The sequence below is a fragment of the Lampetra fluviatilis genome, chromosome 28 (assembly GCF_964198595.1).
Source record: "Lampetra fluviatilis chromosome 28, kcLamFluv1.1, whole genome shotgun sequence".
NCBI lineage: Eukaryota > Metazoa > Chordata > Hyperoartia > Petromyzontiformes > Petromyzontidae > Lampetra > Lampetra fluviatilis.
This window is the reverse complement of record NC_136302.1, coordinates 5,604,808-5,625,567: the sequence shown is the minus strand read 5'-3', so window position 1 is coordinate 5,625,567 and position 20,760 is coordinate 5,604,808. Positions and strand designations below refer to the sequence as shown.

The window sequence follows — 20,760 nt, the reverse complement described above, 5'->3', positions numbered from 1 at the left end:
TACCGCTCCCCACATTAATGTACATATATATATTCTATATATATATCCATTTACACACAAACACAATCTGTAGAAGCTTGGTCAGCATCGGTAAAATCCATCGTGACAATCGGAAATGTATTTCGAGCTGGGTGGTCTGGTTCCTTTTGAGCGTCATTAAAGTGCATCACTTCAGAGACTTACAAGGCCGTACATTGTTCCTCCTAACATCATCACGGTTAAGAACGTGCACGAAACATGTGCCCAACATAACATTGACCGTAAAGTAAGGGGCCATCCATTGAGTAGGTACGCAAAAATCTGTCAAAACCTGACCCCTTCCCCACCTACGTACGTATGCCTGACGCACCCCCCCCCGAATCCTATAGAACGGCCGATATTTAATCCAAGCAGAAATGATCAAGGTTTCATAATATTCACGTGTTTAAGCAAACAGATAGTCCACCGCCGGACTATCCAACTCATTTGAAGGCCAATGTAGACAAATTATTATCGAGGCTTCACCCCCCCGCCCCCCGTTTCCTATACGTACATTGTCAGTAGACCCCCCATACGCAAGCGTACGCATTTGGGTTAAACCCCCTCCCTCCATGCATACGTACTAAATGGATGGCCCCTAACAAAAAATGTTTGTGCACTAATCATCCACGGTGATTTTGCTTACGTTAAGCCCCCACCGCGTGTTAGCTTTTAGCAATCGCTAAAGTGTGTGTGTGTGCCTGGATGTCATTGACAAGAGCCAAGGCAAACAGCAAAGACCGCACATTTTGATTCGCTGATTTCACGAAGTAAAATATTGCTGTTTAGTATATGAACATTAGGTTTATCAATCGTGCGTGCAGTATTTAGCGAGGTCGTCCGTATTTAGAGGATACAAATCTATAGATCATTTAAAATGCTCTATAGACAATACACTAGGTACTTAACACAGATTATTTGGTGATTTCTGCATTGGCAGTGGCGCACAAGCAACATGTAAAATAATAATGATAATAACAAAAAGCATTTGTCAATATAATATTCTTAACACATTCCTGCGGAGAGAGTTGGTAGGAACGTTGGGTTGCTCGGTCAATGGCCAGGGTCAACGGCGGTGTGGTGTATTCCGCTAATATGGCCGACTATGAGGGTGGGCACAAGCCGGCGTGAGTAGGTTAAACGTTGAGTTTTATAAGGGCATCACGGGGTGACAAGCCCCTCCCCACCCAGCCCCACCCCTCCCACCCCCTACCCAGCCCCACCCACCCCACCCAGCCCCTCCACTCCCCACCCAGCCCCTCCCCACCCTCCCCACTCAGCCCCTCCCCTCTCCACCCAGCCCCACCCCTCCCACCCCCCACCCAGCCCCACCCACCCCACCCAGCCCCTCCACTCCCCACCCAGCCCCTCCCCACCCTCCCCACTCAGCCCCTCCCCTCTCCACCCAGCCCCACCCCTCCCATTTTTGGATGCACGACGGACGGACACAATAATCCCCTGTGGGCTGGTGTAACCAGGAGGTTCCTACCAGTAAAAAGGAATATGTATATTGGTGACGTTTCAGGCAATGGCCGCTGTCCAAAAATGTGCCTATTATATATTTGTTCAAGGCAGTGTTATTGCTCAGAATGAGTTGAGGATCATAAATACTTTGACTGGAGCAAATCCTAAAATGACTACCAATAAATAGATATCATCGACAGGACCTTGATAACCGATCAGCGACAGCTCACTCTGAGCAGTAAACTCTTCCAGCACTGGCCATGTCCAATCCAGGCATCTCCTAACCTTGTCCCTTCGCTGCCAAGATGTGAACCAGGAGGGAAGGCCGCTCATGGAAGGGAAGCTCAAGGAGAAGCAGGTGCGGTGGAAGTTCATCAAGCGCTGGAGAACGCGATATTTTACTCTCGCGGGCAACCAGTTGCTCTTCCGCAAGGGGAAATCGGTGAGAAAACTTCCTTTGACGCCGAATAACAACACATACACACGTACAGCTCCATCATCGGTGGTCGCCCGTTTGGGGGCAATTCTATTTTTGGCTGCCATTCCATCACACATCTCATCCATCAGTCATCTTGCCTGCTAGCCATGTCCTGCTCAAGCCCACTGACTTCCCCTCGTAAGGTCGGGCTCATTACATACAAATTGCTTGCCACAAATGAACCGCAATACCTTGCTGATCACATCAAGGAGCATAAACCATCACTCGAACTCCGGTCATCCTCGCAGCGGGTTTTTTTTTGATCGATCAAAGACGGTCACTGCATCACGTGCTTTTTGATGCGCTTCTGCGGCCGTCTGGAACGCTCTTCCGATATTATGAAGACACTGGAGCTATACACTTTTCAACCTAAATTGAAAACTAATTTCTTTAGAACTGTTTTTTGTGTTTCGTTTGTTGTCCTTCCTCCGCACTTATGATTACCACGGTTGGCTACGTACGGTGCGAAAGAAGTTCAACATACACACGTACAGCTCCACGCTGTCATTAAATCAACCAATGCTGTTGGCACAATCAGCCTTTAACTTCCCACGCATGGGCAAAGACCTCCACCATTGTCTGTTCCATTCCATCATTCCCTTAGTTTTCTTAGTTAATATAACCCAATACTAGTTTTTATAAAATACAAAAAAAGACTCCACTGAGATTGGTTATCACTTTTGAGGAATACGCTTGGGTCAGGGTAATTGCATAGAAATATATGCTGCAAAATATGTTTTTATTTTAGTATGTAATGCGTTGAGAACTTACATCAGATATGTTTTATTGTGTATGTTTTTGCGGGCCATTTTTTTTTTACATTAAACGTAAAATGTGTTTTGAGAAAATAAGTAAGACATTGCAGATGTGAAGTCAACAACATCCATCTTTTAAACTGACAATCAATTTCGAGATTGTTAATTAGTTGCAGGCCATTTTTAAATGCAGCACTTAACACGCCTCACACACGGAACAGCATCGGCATACATTGTGAAAGAGAGCTTTTTAGCTTCAGAGCTCTACTGGACATCTGTAAAACAAAGATCTGTATAGATCATAGGATTCCTCCAGTGTAAATAAATATTCTGATTGTGAATGACGGCCACATGGACTTTCCATGCCCATGGTCCAGCATGCATTTCACTTTCGCAACAAGGCCACACAAATTCACCAATTCTATCCCTGTGCCCAGGCCCACATTTTATATATATATTTATTCACAGTTTCTAGGCAGCCTAAATACCAAGCAGCTAGCAACAAGCAGCATGATTTAAGTCGTAATAGATTAGTGCTAATAAGTTCCTTGACTTGAATTAAAACTGAACTAAACAATTTTTATTTGACCAGGTAAGGCTCACTGAGCTATATAGCTCTTTTTCAGAAGCAATCTGGCCACAAATGAAAGCTGAACGAAGTGGCTTATCAAGTGGAAATTTATATCAGCCAAATACTCGCATGTTGATTTTAAATGTGGACGGAAAAACTGGAGGACCCCGAGAAAAAGCCACGTGACCATGGGGAGAACATGCAAACTGCAAATATACAGGCATCACGAATTCCTGTATACCAGACGAGGTAGTTAACATCTCCCCACCCTTGCGCCCTCAAATGGCCACGTGTGCCTACACACACGTGGCAACTTGTGACATGCTACACTTACCGGGCAGTCGTGACCAACAATGCTGTACACGTCTTAAAATAAATAAAATGTAGGTTAAGTACGCACATTCATTCGTACATGCATACGTTCTATTTAAACACGTGTCGCTCAGAAGGACGAGGGCGAGGAGTGCCCTCTGGAGCTGAGCAAGGTGCAGAGCGTGCGAGTCGTGAGCCGCAAGCGCAAGGAGCGCGGGCTGCCCCGCGCCTTCGAGATCTTCACCGAGAGCCGCTCGTACGTGCTCAAGGCGTGCGACGAGCGCGACGCCGAGGAGTGGCTGCAGTGCCTCAACGTGGCGGTGGCGCGCGCGCACGAGCGCCAGAGCCAGGAGACCACCACCTACCTGTGACGAGGGGCACCGTCGGGCTCATAACGGTGGTGCGCACGTGGCAGAGGCACGTGGCCCGGAGGCTGCCACCTGTCGATGTAGAAGAAGAAGAAGACATATCATGGGAGGAAGAATATGACGCTTTGTTAGAAGAGGGGAAATCAGGACAGATGGCAACCATACCTGGGATGTGTGGCAGGGCCAGAGTGATAGCTGTGCGGGTGGAGCAGCTGCCAGAGCCCGTGCCCGGGAGGCAGTCTTCAAATTGTGCCGTTAGGTGCCGCAGCTGTGTGTCCCCTGCATTGGTCCTTCGCGCCGGCTAAGCAGCCCGGCTCCACAGCTGCTGATGTGTCTCTGAGAGGGGACTCACAAGTCTGTGTCATGTACCAGAGCTCACGAATGTGTGAGGCTCAGTCGGGTAGGGGGAAGGCGCAGCTATATGGCCAAGGGCATCGCAGAACTTGAGGTCACTTCATTGCCACCGTGTAGCTACAAGTTCACTCACGGACCAGTTTTCAGGCCACATTGAAGACAATCACATGGCGTTGGCTTCATCAAAAGACTTGCCTGTCTCAGATTGACTATTGTGTCTTGTCCATCAGGTTTGTGGGAAATATATGGAATTGAAGGAATAATTTTGGGAACATAAATCTTTCACAGATTTTATAAAATACGTACGTTAAGCTTAATTAATTTTCCGTTTAATGTTTTTTGTTTTTGCATTTTTAACAATTATGGATTTGTTCTATCCATATGCTTGCCAGAGTCTGCTTCCTGTCCCACAATGATGTGACACAAACGCTCTGCAGTTTGTTTTATTGGTCGTTAGGGATTCGTGTGACTGTGAAACTTAAACAGCTGGGCTTTAAATCCATGTTTAAATACATAATGTCTCATTATATATGTCGTGCAACTGCTAGTTATGCTCGTTGTGACAAAGAGCACTTTATTCAAGGGAAGGAACAAGTATAAACCCCTTGTTTAAATGAACAAGCGAGCTTTCTCCACTTACATTAGCTATGTTAATTTGTAATCCGCGTAGATAGCTGTACATTACAAAATGTTTGTTGTATTTTATTTGCATATATGTCAATAACACAATTACTGACAATAATGACAACGTCAAATGTGTTATTCTTGAGCAACACATTGGCTTATAGAATCGTGGATGTTAATAATCTTAACGGACTGATATCACCATTGGAACCTCCTTTGCCAGTATCAAAATATGATCATTGGTTTTTTACCCTTTTATCTGGCAACAAAATTGACACTTTTTTTTACAAGGAGTCATGTTTGCATTGACCACAATACCTGCGGTCGGAATGCAAACAAAAAACACAACTCTGATCATGTATACACTGTCCTTGAAATTGATTGGTCCACACCCGAGACAGCTTTTCTTAGAGCCTAGTCTGCGCCTTTTGGCGTCATCTGGTCCAACACCATGTGAGACTAGGCTCTAAGAAAAGCTGTCTCGGGTGTGGACCAATCAACTTCCCTGACAGTGCATACATTATCAGAGTTGTGATTTTTGCTTGCATTCCGATCGCAGGTATTGTGGTCAATGCAAACATGACTCCTTGTTAAAAAAAGGTGTCAGTTTTGTTGCCAGATAAACGGACTGATATCACATGTTTATCACAGCTCTGTCGGTAGAGCAGCAGAGCTCTCTATCACTCAAATATTCGCTAGAATCCAGGTCAGGTCATCTCGGTCCATCATCAATTTAGGGTTGATGAAATGAGAAATGCCTGGCGAGGCTGTGCATCTCTGGTAGGAAGTCACCAGTGGATGTAATATGCAGACATTGGTACAACCACCGACACGTGTAATTTCCATTTTGACATTGTCTTAATGCTAACCAGTGGAAAAGAGAACACTCCTTAACTAATTTAATACTTTCATAAAGTATTTATTACTTCCATACATAATGTATTAATAGGAAAAACAGATATTGTTCACGGACACTATTGGACACAATCTTTATTGAAAGATGTGCGTAAATACTGCATTGCTGACAAATAGGTGTTTTTCATGTCTCTTAGTTCCTCCACTCAGAACTATTGTTTAATGGTGTAGTGGGACGTATGTATGGTGAACTTCTTTTGCACCGTACGAGCCAACTGTGCTAATCGGAGGTGCGGGACAAAAGGTCCATGCACACATTGCGCACTGCATGTCAATTATTATTTATTATTATTTTATTTGACGTGAGATGAAGCTCAAAACACCACTTTAAAGGTCAACCGTGTTCTTAAATACATTTCAGAGCACATGTATACATTAACTGTAAATTACCTATCCTAATAACCTCTGTTTACTTATACGTGTTGTCTCAACACCGAAAACTGACAAAGCACCACAATATAGAATGATACTGGTAGGAACCTCCTGGTTACACCAGCCCACAGGGGATTATTGTGTTCGTCCGTCCGTCGTGCATCCAAAAATGGGAGGGGTGGGTCTGGGTGGAGAGGGGAGGGTGGGGAGGGGCTTGGGTAGGGAGGGGCTGGGTGGGGAGGGGTGGGGCTGGGTGGGGGGTGGGAGGGGTGGGGCTGGGTGGGGAGGGGCTGGTCACCCCGTGGTGCCCTTATAAAACTCAACGTTTAACCTACTCACGCTGGCTTGTGCCCGCCCTCACAGTCGGCCATATTTGCGGAATACACCACGCCGCCGTTGACCCTGGCCATTGACCGAGCAACCCAACGTTCCTACCAGCTCCCTCCGCAGGAGGAATGTGTTTGAATATTGGGGTGGAGCAGTGGCGAAACGGCGAGCACGCTACGCTGTGATCCTCTCCGATCTGAGTTTGATGACTGGCCACAGCTCTGGCGTCAGTGGCGAGTGACATCTGGGTACCCCCCTCTCACGAACTGACACTGACCAGCACGGCGGAGTATTGAACAACCAACCCCCGTGACTGACAGCATGGGGAAGGACTTGATCCAGCAAATAATTGACACATAGGACTGTACATGTACAAGCTATAACACAGCAATGTGATTTTTTTTACACCGTATATATGTTTTAAACTGTGTGTGAATACTCACTAAACATTTTTTTAAGTATTTTGAAATATTTGTATACACTTTGAGCCACGGATATGCAAACCCATTTGAGAGCAAAATGATGACTTTAAGATGATCACGCTTGCCGGCCACAACACTCGTACAGCCGAATGGACATTTTCAGTTGCGTTGCTGTCACAAACCCATCGCAGAGGCGTTAAGCCCAGCTCAATCGTCCATGAAGAAGCATGGCAATGATCGCTCCTCTCTGGGATGAGTTAAGGATTTCATGCCATTTCATATCTGCAGCAGGATCTCGCAAGCTGTCCAACCGTGCCAATATCGTTAAGCAACCTCAGCGATGGAGCTCTGCCTTGTGTCTGTGTTCATGAATTTCAATCAAGGTGTGTACAAGGACATTCAAATGGGCACATTTTATTACAATGGTACGATTTTGGGACATTCATTATTACTCAGACACAGAATTACCCAACTATCTAAAATCGCCCTTGCATCCCACAACAAGACATTCAGAAATATTAGTCTAGAGTCCACTAATAATTATAATTAGTACTCCTATCTGCAAAGCCAATGCGGTGCAAGCAGCTCATAGTTTTATGAAATGCACGATAACTCGGTTAACTCGACAGACTGTGAATAATTCTCTCCTGGTTTGTTTTTTTACAGCAAATGCATGTATGTATTAAGATAGAAAATGGGTGGAAAATAGTTGTTACACCCTTAAAATAAATGCTGTGTGCCAGGATAGAAAGAGGGCTTAATGTTACAGTTTGATTTATGAACGGACATTTGTAAAACAGCAGCACATGGACTGTTACCATATTGATCTAAGTACTTATTGTAATGTTGGTTGAAATGTATTTTATTAATCTAACATTTTTACGTATAGGTAATTGGTGTCACGATTAAACGTCTTTGTACAAATAGTGAGATGTTTATATTCTTGAGGGTTTTCTTCGTAGATGAAGTGGAAATGTGTGTAAGTAGAAATTCGTGTTTGTAAGTTTATAATGACTCGTGTAGCAAGCTGTTAACATGCTTTTGTTGCTCATGAATACACGCCTTAGAAAATGTTCGTACTTGAATCCACAATTACTGTACTGTAATAATATGATATGGCATAGCACACTTGAATCTTGCTTTGGATTAATGGACACTTATCGTAACGAAATGTATTTTTTAAAGTATATTAGTGTTAAAAGTAAATGGTTCCACTGTACTGTATATGTGTTATATTTTTATATCTATGAGAACCTTAATCAAGATATATAGTGCTATGGTTGGTGTGTAATTAGACATTGGAGGAGACTTAAGAGGCCCCTATTAAATATAAAACTACATTTATGGTCCTGGAAATCGAAAAACATACGCTCGTTATACGACCGTTACTTTCTTTACCACTTTGTTTCTACTATGATTAGGCTTACTGTGTTACTGTGAAATTGACTGTTATTTATGTGCGTAAATAGAAAAAAATCATGTTTTTACACCAGCTTATGCAGTGACCTCTTTAATTTGAAGGGTGAAACGCCTGTTTGATTTACATTATATTTGGAAATGATACTATTAAAAAAAACATTTCAAGGGTTAAAGGTATAATATGGTTTAGAATTTTTTTTTATTGCATTAGGCGTGGGTTATGTGCCCAATGCAATCAAATCGTAAATTACGTTGTCAAGAGAGATGGAGTGATAAGCTGAGCTCGTGTGCGCGGGAAACAAAGAGCGTCATTCTAATGCCGTGAGGGATGGCAACGGTGTGGCCTTCGTCTAGCAGTGGATGTATCATGGCTGGTAATGATGATGTCGATGTTCTAGTAAGACGCTTTGAAGGAAAAACGCCCTCTGATAGCTCCAAGTGGATGGAGTGGTGGCGCATTGGTTAGCGCACAGCTGTGCAAACCCGCTGAGCACTGAGTTTGAACATCAGTTGTGAGCGATATTGGGAACGATGTTTTCCACGTGATGTAACAGTGGCATGTACCGAGACTTAGTTCGTAGCTTTTGGCAGCGCCATTTTCTCGCCAATGTGTGATCAACTGCGTATTTGTAAAAGAAGCAGATATAACATTGTCTCGCTTTAAATATCTGCACCTCGTATTCGTTAAAAATGAGACTCACACCTCTCCGTGGCATCAGGCGCATAGAGTTACAAAAGCGTTTCGTTTTTTTTTTAACGAAGGCGAACATTCAAAATGAGTCGGTTTTCAAGACGTTTGAAGTGTGGAAAAGTACAAAATCTGTACGGAAAATTAATAATAACTACCCATGGGGTGTGTGAGCAGTGACGCCCATGCAAAAAAAAAGCAAGGCTTGAAACATGCAGTGACTGTAGTTATATTCACGATGATTGGGAGGTGTTTTGGGCCCATGTTTGCACATCACTGCCAGCGCAGTCCCTTGGGTTTTTACTTGCGTTTGAGCAAATAATCCCTACGAGCCACAGTTTTGTGAAAAACAACATAATAGTAATGGTTTCTTTGGTAAAAATAAAGGGAAAAAAATATGCAGAACGTAACCTTTGTGTGAAAATGCTACATTGTGTGCTGGCCGCTATGAGTATGCATTTGGGAGCCGATATATTATTCCCAAAGCACAAAGACACACATACACACACAACAGTGACTTTTTATACAGCCTTTTCTCACAAACCCACGGTTAATCTCACGGGAAGCTTTTACCCACGACTGGAGTCCTCGAGCCTCTTTAAATATACCACCAGCATAGCAAATCGACATCTGGTGTTGTTTCTTACAGGGAGGTAATCACAAACGATTGGAGACTGCCAATATCGGTGGGATAAGTGAAAATGTGTGTATGTTGAACTTCTTTCGCACTGTACGTAGCCAACCGTGCTAATCGGAAATGCTGGGCAAGGACAACAAACTAAACACATCAAGCAGTTCTGAAGAAATTATTTTCAATCTAGATTTAAAAGTGCATAGCTCCAGTGGCTTCCTAATATCAGAAGAGCGTTCCAGACGTCCTTCCACCCGCAAGGTTGGCTAAATAAAGTGCGAAATAAGTTCACATATATGTACAAAGTGCGCGATGCAGTGGCCGTTTTTTGTCGATGGCTAGCAAAAATCCGCTGCAAGGATGACCGACTGGAGTTTGCGTGATGGTTTATGCTCAGAAATTTGTCAGATATGTGAACATCCCTGGAAAATGACAGTTCCACCGCGATACACGCATAGGATTACTGAACAACACGTGAAGTGCAAACTGCTTTGAACGTGGGGGAAAAAAGTTTTGCTGTGCTTCAGAAGCAAGCAAATGCGACGTGAAAAACACATGGCCCCATTTGAAAATGTGAAAAGTCATGTTTTGTAATTCTACTTTGGCAGCCGTGCACAAGCACATTTGTGAAAATCTATGGTTGGTTTTTGTGAAATTGAAAGGTGCACCACACACCAATACGGTACAGCGCTGCGTGTGGGCAGTGAATCGGTCAGTGCGGATATGTGATGGATTTGCGATGTTGTAAAGTACCATACTTAGTGTAGTACTGCATCTGCCACAGTGTTGATGGTAAAAACTATGGGGTTTTAATTATGTTAAAATTAGAGACGCTCATTACAGTGCCATTTATGGCATCTGTAAATAGAAATCGTGACGAGATGTTCATGGGAAAAACTAAAAATGTATACATTTAGATTAATATATGATGGCTATTAGATGTAATTTTCCTTTTTTGGTAAAAATTTTTTGTAAATATTGTACCGTGAATAAAGACAAACAGTTGATAACGATGATACTTTTGCACGTTGCAAATATTATTTTGATGTCAATAAAATAATAATGAACAATGATATGACAATGCTCATGGCAGTCGATGCTAAACATGTTGTGATAATACAGGTAGGAACAACAGGTACAGGTAGGAACAATGTTCCACACTGCCCACCAGGGATTTTTTGTCTGTCTGTCTGACTGTCTGTCTGTCGCGCATAAATATATATATAATATAAACAGTTCTTTGATTGGTGGAAACCTACTGCCGGGTACGGAGAGGGGAGGTGCCTAAGGGAGGGGGTCAGGGGAGGGGCCTAAGGATATGGGGGGGGGGGGTGCTCAGGGGAGGGTCCTAAGGGAGGGGGGGGGGGATAGTTCAGGGGGCTGTCTGCCTGGCTACCTAGATGAATCCCTGCAGTCACGAAAGCTTTAAATCGAAATGGCTACCTAGAGTCAAGTTATCTTTTATACATACAGGTAGGAACAACAGGTTCCACACTGCCCACCAGGGATTATTTGTCTGTCGTGGATAGCCACGCCCTCGATTTGTATTTCGGGCGTGCTCAGCATCACGTGACGCGCCGCCCCACGCTGTCCAACCAAGTTCCTACCTGCCCGCTCCGAAGGAACGTGTTGGCTGATAGCAATGGAGGAAGAAGTCACTACGCGCAGTCCGCGGGTTACGGAAGGGAATTAGGTTCCCGAGAGCGACCCTTAACCCGAATTGTTCGTATGTCGGAAGCTGAACAATTTCCCCCCCTCTCCCCTGAAAAATCAAAATAAATTCCATTTACCTTAATCCGAGTGAAACTCGAGCTCCACGGTATTCATCTGCAACCTCGCCGCGGTGCACTACTTGCGCTAATGTAACACAAACATTTCCGCGTATTGAATTTTTGGAACATGATTTACGGCAGAATTTCCGTAAGGCGGATTTCCGTAAGTCCTGGTCTTCCACAACCCGGGGACTGTCTGTGCTTCGAGATATTTATATGAAAATTATCAATTTGTTTGGGAGTGGAGCATGGCACAGTGGTTAGCATTGTTCTATGATTGCAACCCCCTGAGTTGGACTCCCAGTCACAGCTTCACATACATTTTAGGGCGCCACGGTGGCTAGTAGATGTTAACTACCTTGCCTGGTATGCAGGAGGTCGTGGGTTCGAACCCGACCCTGACGCCTGCTGTATATTTGGAGTTTGTAAGTTCTCCCCGCGGTCGCGTGAATTCTCCGGGTTCTCCAGGTTTTCCACTCCACATTTAGAATCAACGTGGCTTTCGAGTATGTGTCTGCCATTTGTGGCCAGGTCGCTTCTGAAAAAAGTCTTCATAGCTCAGTGGGCCTTACCTGGTAATTTTTTTTTTAAGTTTCGTAATATATGAAACATTCAGGGGCGCACCTTCACTGACCCCCCCTACACTGGGCCAGTGTGTGGCGAGGCGCAGTCACACAACCGGCATGGCTATTGTGGTATTCTTCTCGCGGTGGATTGATAAAGGGCCGTTAAATCATTGATTTGTTGGAAAACATTGTTGTTCTGAGACTCTGCCAGTTGTGTCGCTGCAGTCCAGGTGGGGAGGGCTTTACTGTACTGACGAGCCCTAAATATGATGAAACTGGTATGCAGTTGGTTTGTGCCCATTCTGCTGTCTAGATTTTTTTAAATACCACGTGTACACTAACAGTTCGCGTTCATGTAAATGTTTTCCATTGGCTGTACTATTGTGTTGTTATTAATGTATTTTTTAATTTCAACACACTCAGCTCTTTTGAGCTGGTTGGCCATCACAAGGCTATCTGCAGAAAAGGGAAATAATGGTAATGGCATCGTGACATGCAGTTCACGCAGTGATTCCTGTTGTTTTTAAATTCAAAGGAGATTTTGTAGGTATATATTATCGTTCCAAATGCAAACATTGCATCCCACCTAATCTTAATTGAAGCCCTGTTCGTCCCTACGGTGGTTGTTGTTCCCGTGAGTCACCGTGGGAAGGGTTCCAAGTGAGGTACGTTTATTTGGCAATAGTTGTAACACACAAGTTGTGTACCAGTTGCTCACCCATGATTGCATTTGCAACCTCAAGATTTATTTGCATCATTTAACGTGACCAACACGTGGTCAGTAACGTGAGCCTCCTTCCCACACAATCATTTCACGTGAACAAATGAGCACGGGCACTCGTTCAACAGAATGTAATCGTCTCTAGTCCCACAAAGCAGTGAGTATACGATGCTGCAGGTGCATTCCCATTCATCACAGTGCTCGGTTATTACAGTTGTTGGAAACATGTCGTTAATTCAAAAATTACAGATGAAACAATTACGGATGTTAAATGTCAACAGTTAATGCATGAAGCATTATCTGGATAACAGAAGGTAATCTGGGGAGTTGTAATGTACCGCACGGTAACGCATTGTGAGTGGTCTGATGTGTTTCTTGTGTATTAGTTGAAGATATTAGATCAGTGGGAGCTTACACTCAATAAAATAAATTATTATTTTAATCTAACCCAGGATATCGCATGGCTCGGCGATTACACACACGCTGAATGAATGCAATTAAAATACAAATGAATGGTTGGGGCGTATATGTAATTCCATCAATGTTAGTTATCTCAGCCACACAAACAGGCATATGAAGGAGGCAACTACGTCTCCTGTATAGTCTGTCTCTCCACATAAAACTAAATAAAACAAAGTATATTTTTCACAGTCATCAGTGGATAATTTTAGCTGCATTGATTCAACACAAGCAATACTCTGGTCCGAGCTCACGTTAACATTTACACGGATGTACAAAGAGGTATTTTGTTTATAGTTCACGCCACTTAAATCCATCACCACTACACGACTAATAATAAAATCATACCTTCCAGAAAAGTCTCAATTTAGTATTCATCAGTCGCCATCTACAGTTCAGTAGATGCAATACAATGCATTTGGGTTTCTGCTCATAGACTTACAGCGGCGATAATTCACTGTGTAACAAAAACATTTTTACCTAGGTAGTAAGTGTTATTTTTTAATTGTTTATGCGTCAAAAGTACAGAAAATGGTTATTATTTCCCACAAACTTTGCTTCTGTGACCAGGACACAGAAAGTTAATAATCCACTCCATTAATAATAATAAAAAATGAAGACCGCTTGTGTTGCAATCGAAACGTCGTGATATTTTTCTTATATTTTTTTCTATCTACGTGACTTTACCGAAAGACTCAAAGAATAGATAATTATATATCAATGATCCCTGCCCTGGAGGAGGTGGGAGGGCGGAAGAGGGTTATTTTCCGGAACTCTACCCCGGATAGATCCCACGGAGTAAATCCCCGAGCAGAGTCTATTCATTGCCACGCGTGGCATTTCAACATCGAACATCGCCGACTTCAATGACCAACGAGCCAAGCGAAGGGCGCACCCAGGTGGCATGCGATGATCAACTCTTCCCACCAGGGGGCACACCTCTGTGGCCGAATCTCCGTTGCTGCCGAACCGGCAACCACGGAACGGACAACGAACACGTTTGAAGCGACCGTTTGCAAACCTTTGTTCGTGTAACCAGGCCACGATTCTGTATATTTGTTTGTGCACAAACTGCAAAACAAAAAAATGTGTGCGGGGCAGCAAGCCAGGCAGGGTTGATACTGCCAGCAAGCATAACATCACACGTACACGACGCGTGCCGCACGCTTACGTTGCAATTTGTGATAATAGACCCGGGGAGCTGTTGCAATCGCAGATTGGGCAAACTGAGCAAAGCTAGCGAAGAGCTTCTAACGAGCGGCAGCAGCGGCATCTCTCCATCAGGGTTATCTGGTTTAATCAGGGCTGTCTGCGCCAATATATCTCCCCAGAAATCAGCAAGCATGTCCATGTGGCTCAACGTGCTACTGCTTGCCTTCATATTCACCCAAGGTAGAGTATGCCGTCTCCGAGGGACGATGCGATGGTGTTCGCCGTGGGGATGTTGGGTTTCATCGGGATTGGCAGTGGCAACGATGTCGCTTGTGATAGTGATGGCGAGGCCTGTATGTTTTTATATATCAGTGTTATTGTTGCTGTGTGGGGATGTTTAATTTTGATGAAATTATTAATTTTGAATAACACTTCTGATGTGTGTATATAAAAAATATATATTAATATTGTCGATGTGTTCTTGTTTATGTCCTTTAAGGAATATTTTGCCATGTAATAAATTATATGGTGATATGATACAATTATACTCATTTCCTTATCTCAATGATTAGAAAGAAGCGATGTTTTTGTTTATTGCAATACAAATAATGTAAATAATATGATAACTGTGTTAGAACATTCAGTACCATATACGCATTGGCTTATGCGCACAATGTTAATATTACACATGATGCCACTTTAAATTTATTGGTAAAAAAAAGTGAGTGTGTTACTGGGTGGCCTCTTTCTCGATTGGCAGCCACGAAGACGGCGATGGAAATTCCACGTTCATATGGCAGGGGCCAGTATATAGAATCGACCGCGATCGTTCCAGAGAATGGTACTACTGATTCCAATCACCCCGAAGGGATGATGGTTTAGGCTGACTTGTGTCACACTGATATTTGTTACTCCAGTATTATATATTTGTATCATACATTACATCAATGGGTATCTCTAGTGTAGAAAATCAGGTTGTTATTACCTATCTTAGTGTAGTTACTTCTTATTAGTTATATTGTATATATCTCTTAACGCTTGTTAATTTATTTCCATATTTTTTAGTATAATACTTTGATATTTTAGATGCATGCATGTTTATTTGCTAATTCGAAAGCATTGCCATCCGTATCTCTGACATTTCTCGATTTTATCACAACCGCATTACAAACACTGCCATTTCATTGCAGCCCTGAGCTTTTCCAGACACAGGTATTAGGTTTAAGATCCATCAACGTTACCAACTATCAACATTTCCAATGCTGAAATGTAAACTGTCACTTTTGTGATTGTATTCGTAATGCTGATTGGCCGGTGTGCAGGTGCTTAACGACTTTCCCGTGGTAGGAACGTGAGAGATGGCAGTTGCTCAAGGAGCCCTTCGTTAAACTGCGGATTGATTGGTAACGACGATGATACGACAATGGGTTTTGGCATTTCAGCAATTCCAACGTCGTGGCCCACAGTTTGCTGTCAATTGTTCGCTGCCAATTGCGGATTTCAGTTTTTTTTTAAACCACGTACTGTACAATCATATCTGAAGTGGCTCGTTACCTTGAATTGGTAAAAGTGGAATAGTGCGTTGTTTATGGAGCAAGTGCGGAAACGATTGGGCACATAATTCGACATTATTACCTCAATTAGAAGCGGTCAAGATCGGCTGTTCCAACTATACAATTAACAAAATTGCTTTCGAAGGGAGCATGTTTACACGTGCCATTTATGTCGGTGATTGCCTGGGCAGTGGGCAATTTGTACGGTGTCATTGAAGATTAGGATGGTTTCAATAAAAAAACACACAGCCATTAAGTAATTATCCTCGCAATAACGCCGTTCTCTAACGTTGCCCGCCTAACGTGCCCACGTGAATTGTTATCCACACACCGATGCAAATGACCTATCCGAAAACACCTGTTGGTGATTTGAAAAGTCTCACCAGAACAGAGCAGACATGAAAGGACGTCAAAGTATATTCTTGTCCAAACAATAATGAGACAGTGTGTGTCCCTTTTTGGTGGCCCTGAGCCTAAACTAAAACAAAAACGAAACTATTGTATTTACCAGGCAAAGCCCACTGAGATAATAGCTCTTCTTCAGAGGTGACCTGGCCACAACTGATCGAAGTGGCCTTTTTTATGTGGGAATTTATGGTTGCCAAATAATCTAAACCACATTCCAAAGCTGTAGGGATGATGGAAAAATAAACGCAGTCCACTTGTCGAGAACACTGCCTTAAAAAGAAACAAGTATACAATTGACGATATTTCAGCAAAATTGCCATTCTTTACTATATATAGAGGCCAGACTCTACATGTGTGACATGTGTGCTTTGAAGGGCCATTTCACGAAATGTCGCCTGTTTTTGCTTTTCTTTTGAAGGCAGCGTTATTGACGAATGTGTGGTTTTTGTTTTTGTTATCTGTGCTTCTGGACAACTGCCAACGCAGTTTCACTAAATCAGCTGTTTAAACTGGAGGGACGATGGGCTGTGTGCCAACCCCTGGCCAGAATTTGAACGGACAACATTAAGGCCATGATAAAGTAGTGCAATTTTATGGCCATTGTTGCTAGCAATTGTCAACTGCAATTGTTGCTGCATCATGTTCTGTTGTGTCAAACAAAATAGCTGCCTGAATCTGGACAAACCTGCATGCTGTTCTCTCTAGGGGGGGGCACTCGGATGACAACTTCCCAAAGAAAATCACAAACGTCACATGATTTCCCAAGGTTGTGCGCTCTGTCGGACCAGTCATTGTTCATCACACTTTTCAACAAACTCCGCTTTTATTGGCCGCACTAAACTCGGTCATCCTTTGCCATTGCCAGGTTGTCGTAGCTGTTCACAGTCAACGCGTTTCCAGTGTCAATTGATGACGATTGCCCTAAAATTGCCTTTCACAAATACACTTAATCTACTAACCGTTGCCTCCAATTTAACACTTAGGCTTTCGCGACCAATATCATCCACAATAAAGGTTTTTGGGTTAGATCGCGTAAAATTTACGTTGCCTCTACATTGTTTGAATCAAAGTCCTGGGGTTATACATTGCAATTATTGCCTTTTCCGTCTACACTCATTGTATATTTGCAGACCAGGTGCTGGGGTTAAAACGAATCTTTAAAAAAATATACAAAGTGGCCCCGATCATGTGGAAATCTATAGCAGGCACAGGGACGGCTGCTACTGGGGGGGGGGGGGGGGGGGTGAGTGGGTGGGTGAGTGGGTGCCTCTTCAAGTAAAGCGTGGCGAGACGCCACGGCATCGTCGTCGTCACATTTCGGGGGTCGTATCCTTTCCGAGGGAGCAGCTACGGGGTTGAGACTGGGGCTGCCTATCCAGGAGTGTCCCAGAAGTTAACCGACTTGCATCCCACTGGGATTTTTGCACACAGCGTTGGTGTACGGTGCTTTTTAAATCCTTTATATTAAGTTCACTTGCTTGCGTGCTTGCTTGCTTGCTTACGACCGTGCAAATCTTTCGGTCGTTTTTTAACCCACTTCCCGTGATCCAATCGAGCTGACATTTTGCACACAGACTCGTTGTGATTGACAATTAATTTTCGTGAACATTTTTTTTCCAAAAATTTACACTGTTTAGGGAAATTTTTTAAAATATTTATTTACCAATTGCTTAATGGTGGCAGACAATCATCTGACCCATAGGTGGCAGCCATCTCAAGCCAGAGGATAGTGAAAAACTTTGTTTTTACGGGTTAATTTTTTCTGCAATACTTTGCTGTTTTTTCTTGGATTTTCTGTTTGCACAGAGTCACATATTCACTTTAAGATGTTTTCTTGTTCATGTTTTAGTTTTTTTGTTTGTTGCGGTTGCACCCGATCCAAGAGCCGAATGGCTCACAGGGCTACACCTAATAACTGAACTTGCACTTGAACCACGCGGTTGTTATCCGCTCTCACCCGTCTCAGCCGGCGGGTACTCGTCACACGCGGCGTCATCCGCGAAGGAGCGGCGGAATATTCTGCAGTTCGGGCGTCTGATCGAGTGCGTCGTGGGCATTTACCCTCTGGAGTACAATGGCTACGGCTGCTATTGTGGAATGGGAGGCCACGGACGTCCGGTAGACAAGACAGACTGGTAGGTTGTGTGTGTGTGTGTATAGGTCGACTCAGCCTCAAATGAGTACCCGGTGTGGTGTGTAAACATCGCTACTGGGGAGACAAAGGCGGTCGGGCGTGGTGCTGGCCACGCACCCCCTCGTGTACCGTTCCGGCCTTCGTAGGTGCTCGCTAACAGCACTTGCCCCTACAGTCTGTTAAGGCTATACGGGGGATCTTTGTTACTCTCTATATTTTCCTTCTTGCAAGTTATTTCGAAGGCATGTTGGTGCCATACAATACTTTATTTTTTATTCTACCAAGTAAGGCCCACTGAGCTATATAGCTCTTTTTAAGAAGCAACCTGGCCACAAATGACAGCTCAACGGAGTGGCTTGTCACGTGGAAATTTATAGAAGCCACATAATCTGAACGTGTGTTTCTAAATGTGGAGGGAAAACCCGAAGGACCCGGAGAAAAATCCACGAGACCACGGGGAGAGAGGGACACGCAAACTCCAAATATACAACAAGGGTCAGGGTCGGGATCGAATGTATACTGTCACGTTGGTTTTCGTGGTTGTGCTGTCCAATCCCATGTCTTAAAATATCGTGTATTTTGATTACCAGGTGCTGTCATGCCCACGACTGCTGTTATGGGAAGGCGATCAAAGCCGGCTGCAATCCCTACATGAAATACTACAACTACGAGTGCAACAGCATGCAGGCCACGTGCAGTGAGTTGATATAACAATAATAAGTACCTTTTTCGATTTAAAGCTTTCGTGACTGCAGGGATTCATCTTCTTGGTTCTTTCGGTAAAGTCACGTAGAATGGAAATAATAAAATACATTTTTTTAAACATATTTTATTATGTTTTATTTTTTTATTTTATTATTTCCCTTCTACGTGACTTTACCGAAAGAACCAAGAAGAAGAAGAATAAGTACATTTTGTATTTGCCATTCTTGCAGTGCAAGGGCTATGGTGAAGGGTGCTATGTTTCACAGATGGACACGGTTTTTGCCAGCAAGGGGAAAATGCGTATAAATGCGTGTAAATACGGTGCAAATGTTGAAATCTGGCCGTGACGCCTTGCACACACATGCCCCCGACCCCCCTTTTCAAACGAAGTCGCGGGATATCCCGACGTCCGCCGTGCAGTCGGTGGCGTTGAGTGTTGTGGGGCTTCACACTCCCCCCGCCACCCCCACGGTACCTCGTGCCGCGACGGACACTCGCCTCGAACGGCGAAAGTTCTGAAACGAGAGGCACCCCCCCCCCACACCACCACACTACCATCGCCACCATCGCCGCCAGCGTTCGGTGTGAAGTGCGCTTCACCGAAGGACAGCGAGCGGCAATCCGGTGATCACCTGGGTTTATTTGATTTCTTTGAAAATCTAGATCGAAGACTCGTTCCTTTAGAACCTGCTTTTGGTGTTCAGTTTGTTGTCCTTCCCCACACGTCCGATTTAGCACGGTCGGCTATGTACGGCGCGAAAGAAGTTCAACATGCATCCGCACACATACCATAAATCACACGGGGGAAAGGTGGGGCGGGGCGTATCGACCGAGTGCCAAGCCGAAATCGATCTGCGAACCGACGTGAGCAGAGTTGCATCGATATGCTTCGCATGAAGCCTTGGTGGGGAAAGGTGAGACTTCGTCTGAAGCGGAGGTCGATGATGATGATGAATGTCAACCCACTCGCTTTCTCGCCCCCAAACAGGTCAGCAGAATGACGACTGCGCCAAGCTGGTCTGCGAATGCGACCTGCAGGCTGCCCGGTGCTTCCGCTCGGCTCAGTTCGACAACAACTTCGTGGCTTGGCCCAACGAGAACTGCCACGGAGCCACGCCGGCTTGCCTCTAAGCCGACTGCGAAGCGTTAGCCTCGAGGTGGACTCAAATGAGACGTTTTACTACACACGGTTTGTACTGCTCTTCGTATGGTATTACTGTTCACTTAAGGGGCTGTACATAAATGACGTTACGCACCTAAGGGGGGGTGGGGTCAGACATTTGTGACGATGTGTAACGAGGGGGGGGGGGGGTGAGAAATGTGACGTCACATCAAAATGCGCAACTTTCAATAAATATAGACAACACGTTCTACTTAATTAAATAGACTTTTTAATAAATGTTTTCTCCTACAACATCAGAGTGCAGCGCCACATTAAATACGCACTACAATGACAATAGTTTAAAGCGATTTGAAGCATGTCTTATTTTTTTTGGGGGGGGGGCAGAGCTTTGTGACGTCATATTTGAGGGGGGGGTCTGACTTGTTTGTGACGCCGTGTGACGGTGGGGG

General features: G+C 44.1%; 2 protein-coding genes across 3 annotated transcripts in view; both read left to right on the top strand.

Moving 5' to 3' along the window:
- Positions 1-4,713, top strand: part of VEPH1 (ventricular zone expressed PH domain containing 1) — a 192,773-nt gene extending 188,060 nt beyond the window's left edge. The window contains exons 13-14 of one of the 2 annotated variants that reach the window (XM_078869577.1): positions 1,788-1,924; positions 3,736-4,713. In XM_078869577.1, coding sequence (XP_078725703.1) covers positions 1,788-1,924; positions 3,736-3,969 — 371 coding nt within the window. In that variant the 3' untranslated portion in view covers positions 3,970-4,713. Of the gene's footprint in view, positions 1-1,787; positions 1,925-3,732 lie in introns of both variants that reach the window. The other variant, XM_078869576.1, reaches the window with a different exon arrangement.
- A 9,486-nt stretch (positions 4,714-14,199) lies between these two features.
- LOC144942713 (neutral phospholipase A2 3-like) lies at positions 14,200-20,471 on the top strand. The gene is made up of 4 exons (XM_078869572.1): positions 14,200-14,628; positions 18,316-18,484; positions 19,074-19,180; positions 20,177-20,471. The coding sequence occupies exons 1-4, from the start codon at positions 14,580-14,582 to the stop codon at positions 20,317-20,319; spliced, it is 468 nt and encodes a 155-aa protein (XP_078725698.1). The 5' UTR covers positions 14,200-14,579; the 3' UTR covers positions 20,320-20,471.
- The last annotated feature ends 289 nt before the right edge of the window (positions 20,472-20,760 follow it).

What these genes read in the sequence shown, in the direction of transcription:
- LOC144942713 (XM_078869572.1), top strand. Translation starts at nt 14,580, where the DNA reads ATGTCCATGTGGCTCAACGTGCTACTGCTTGCCTTCATATTCACCCAA. An exon ending in TGCCTTCATATTCACCCAAG is followed by an intron (nt 14,629 to 18,315) that starts GTAGAGTATGCC and finishes CACCCGTCTCAG; the next exon opens with CCGGCGGGTACTCGTCACAC. An exon ending in CAGCATGCAGGCCACGTGCA is followed by an intron (nt 19,181 to 20,176) that starts GTGAGTTGATAT and finishes GCCCCCAAACAG; the next exon opens with GTCAGCAGAATGACGACTGC.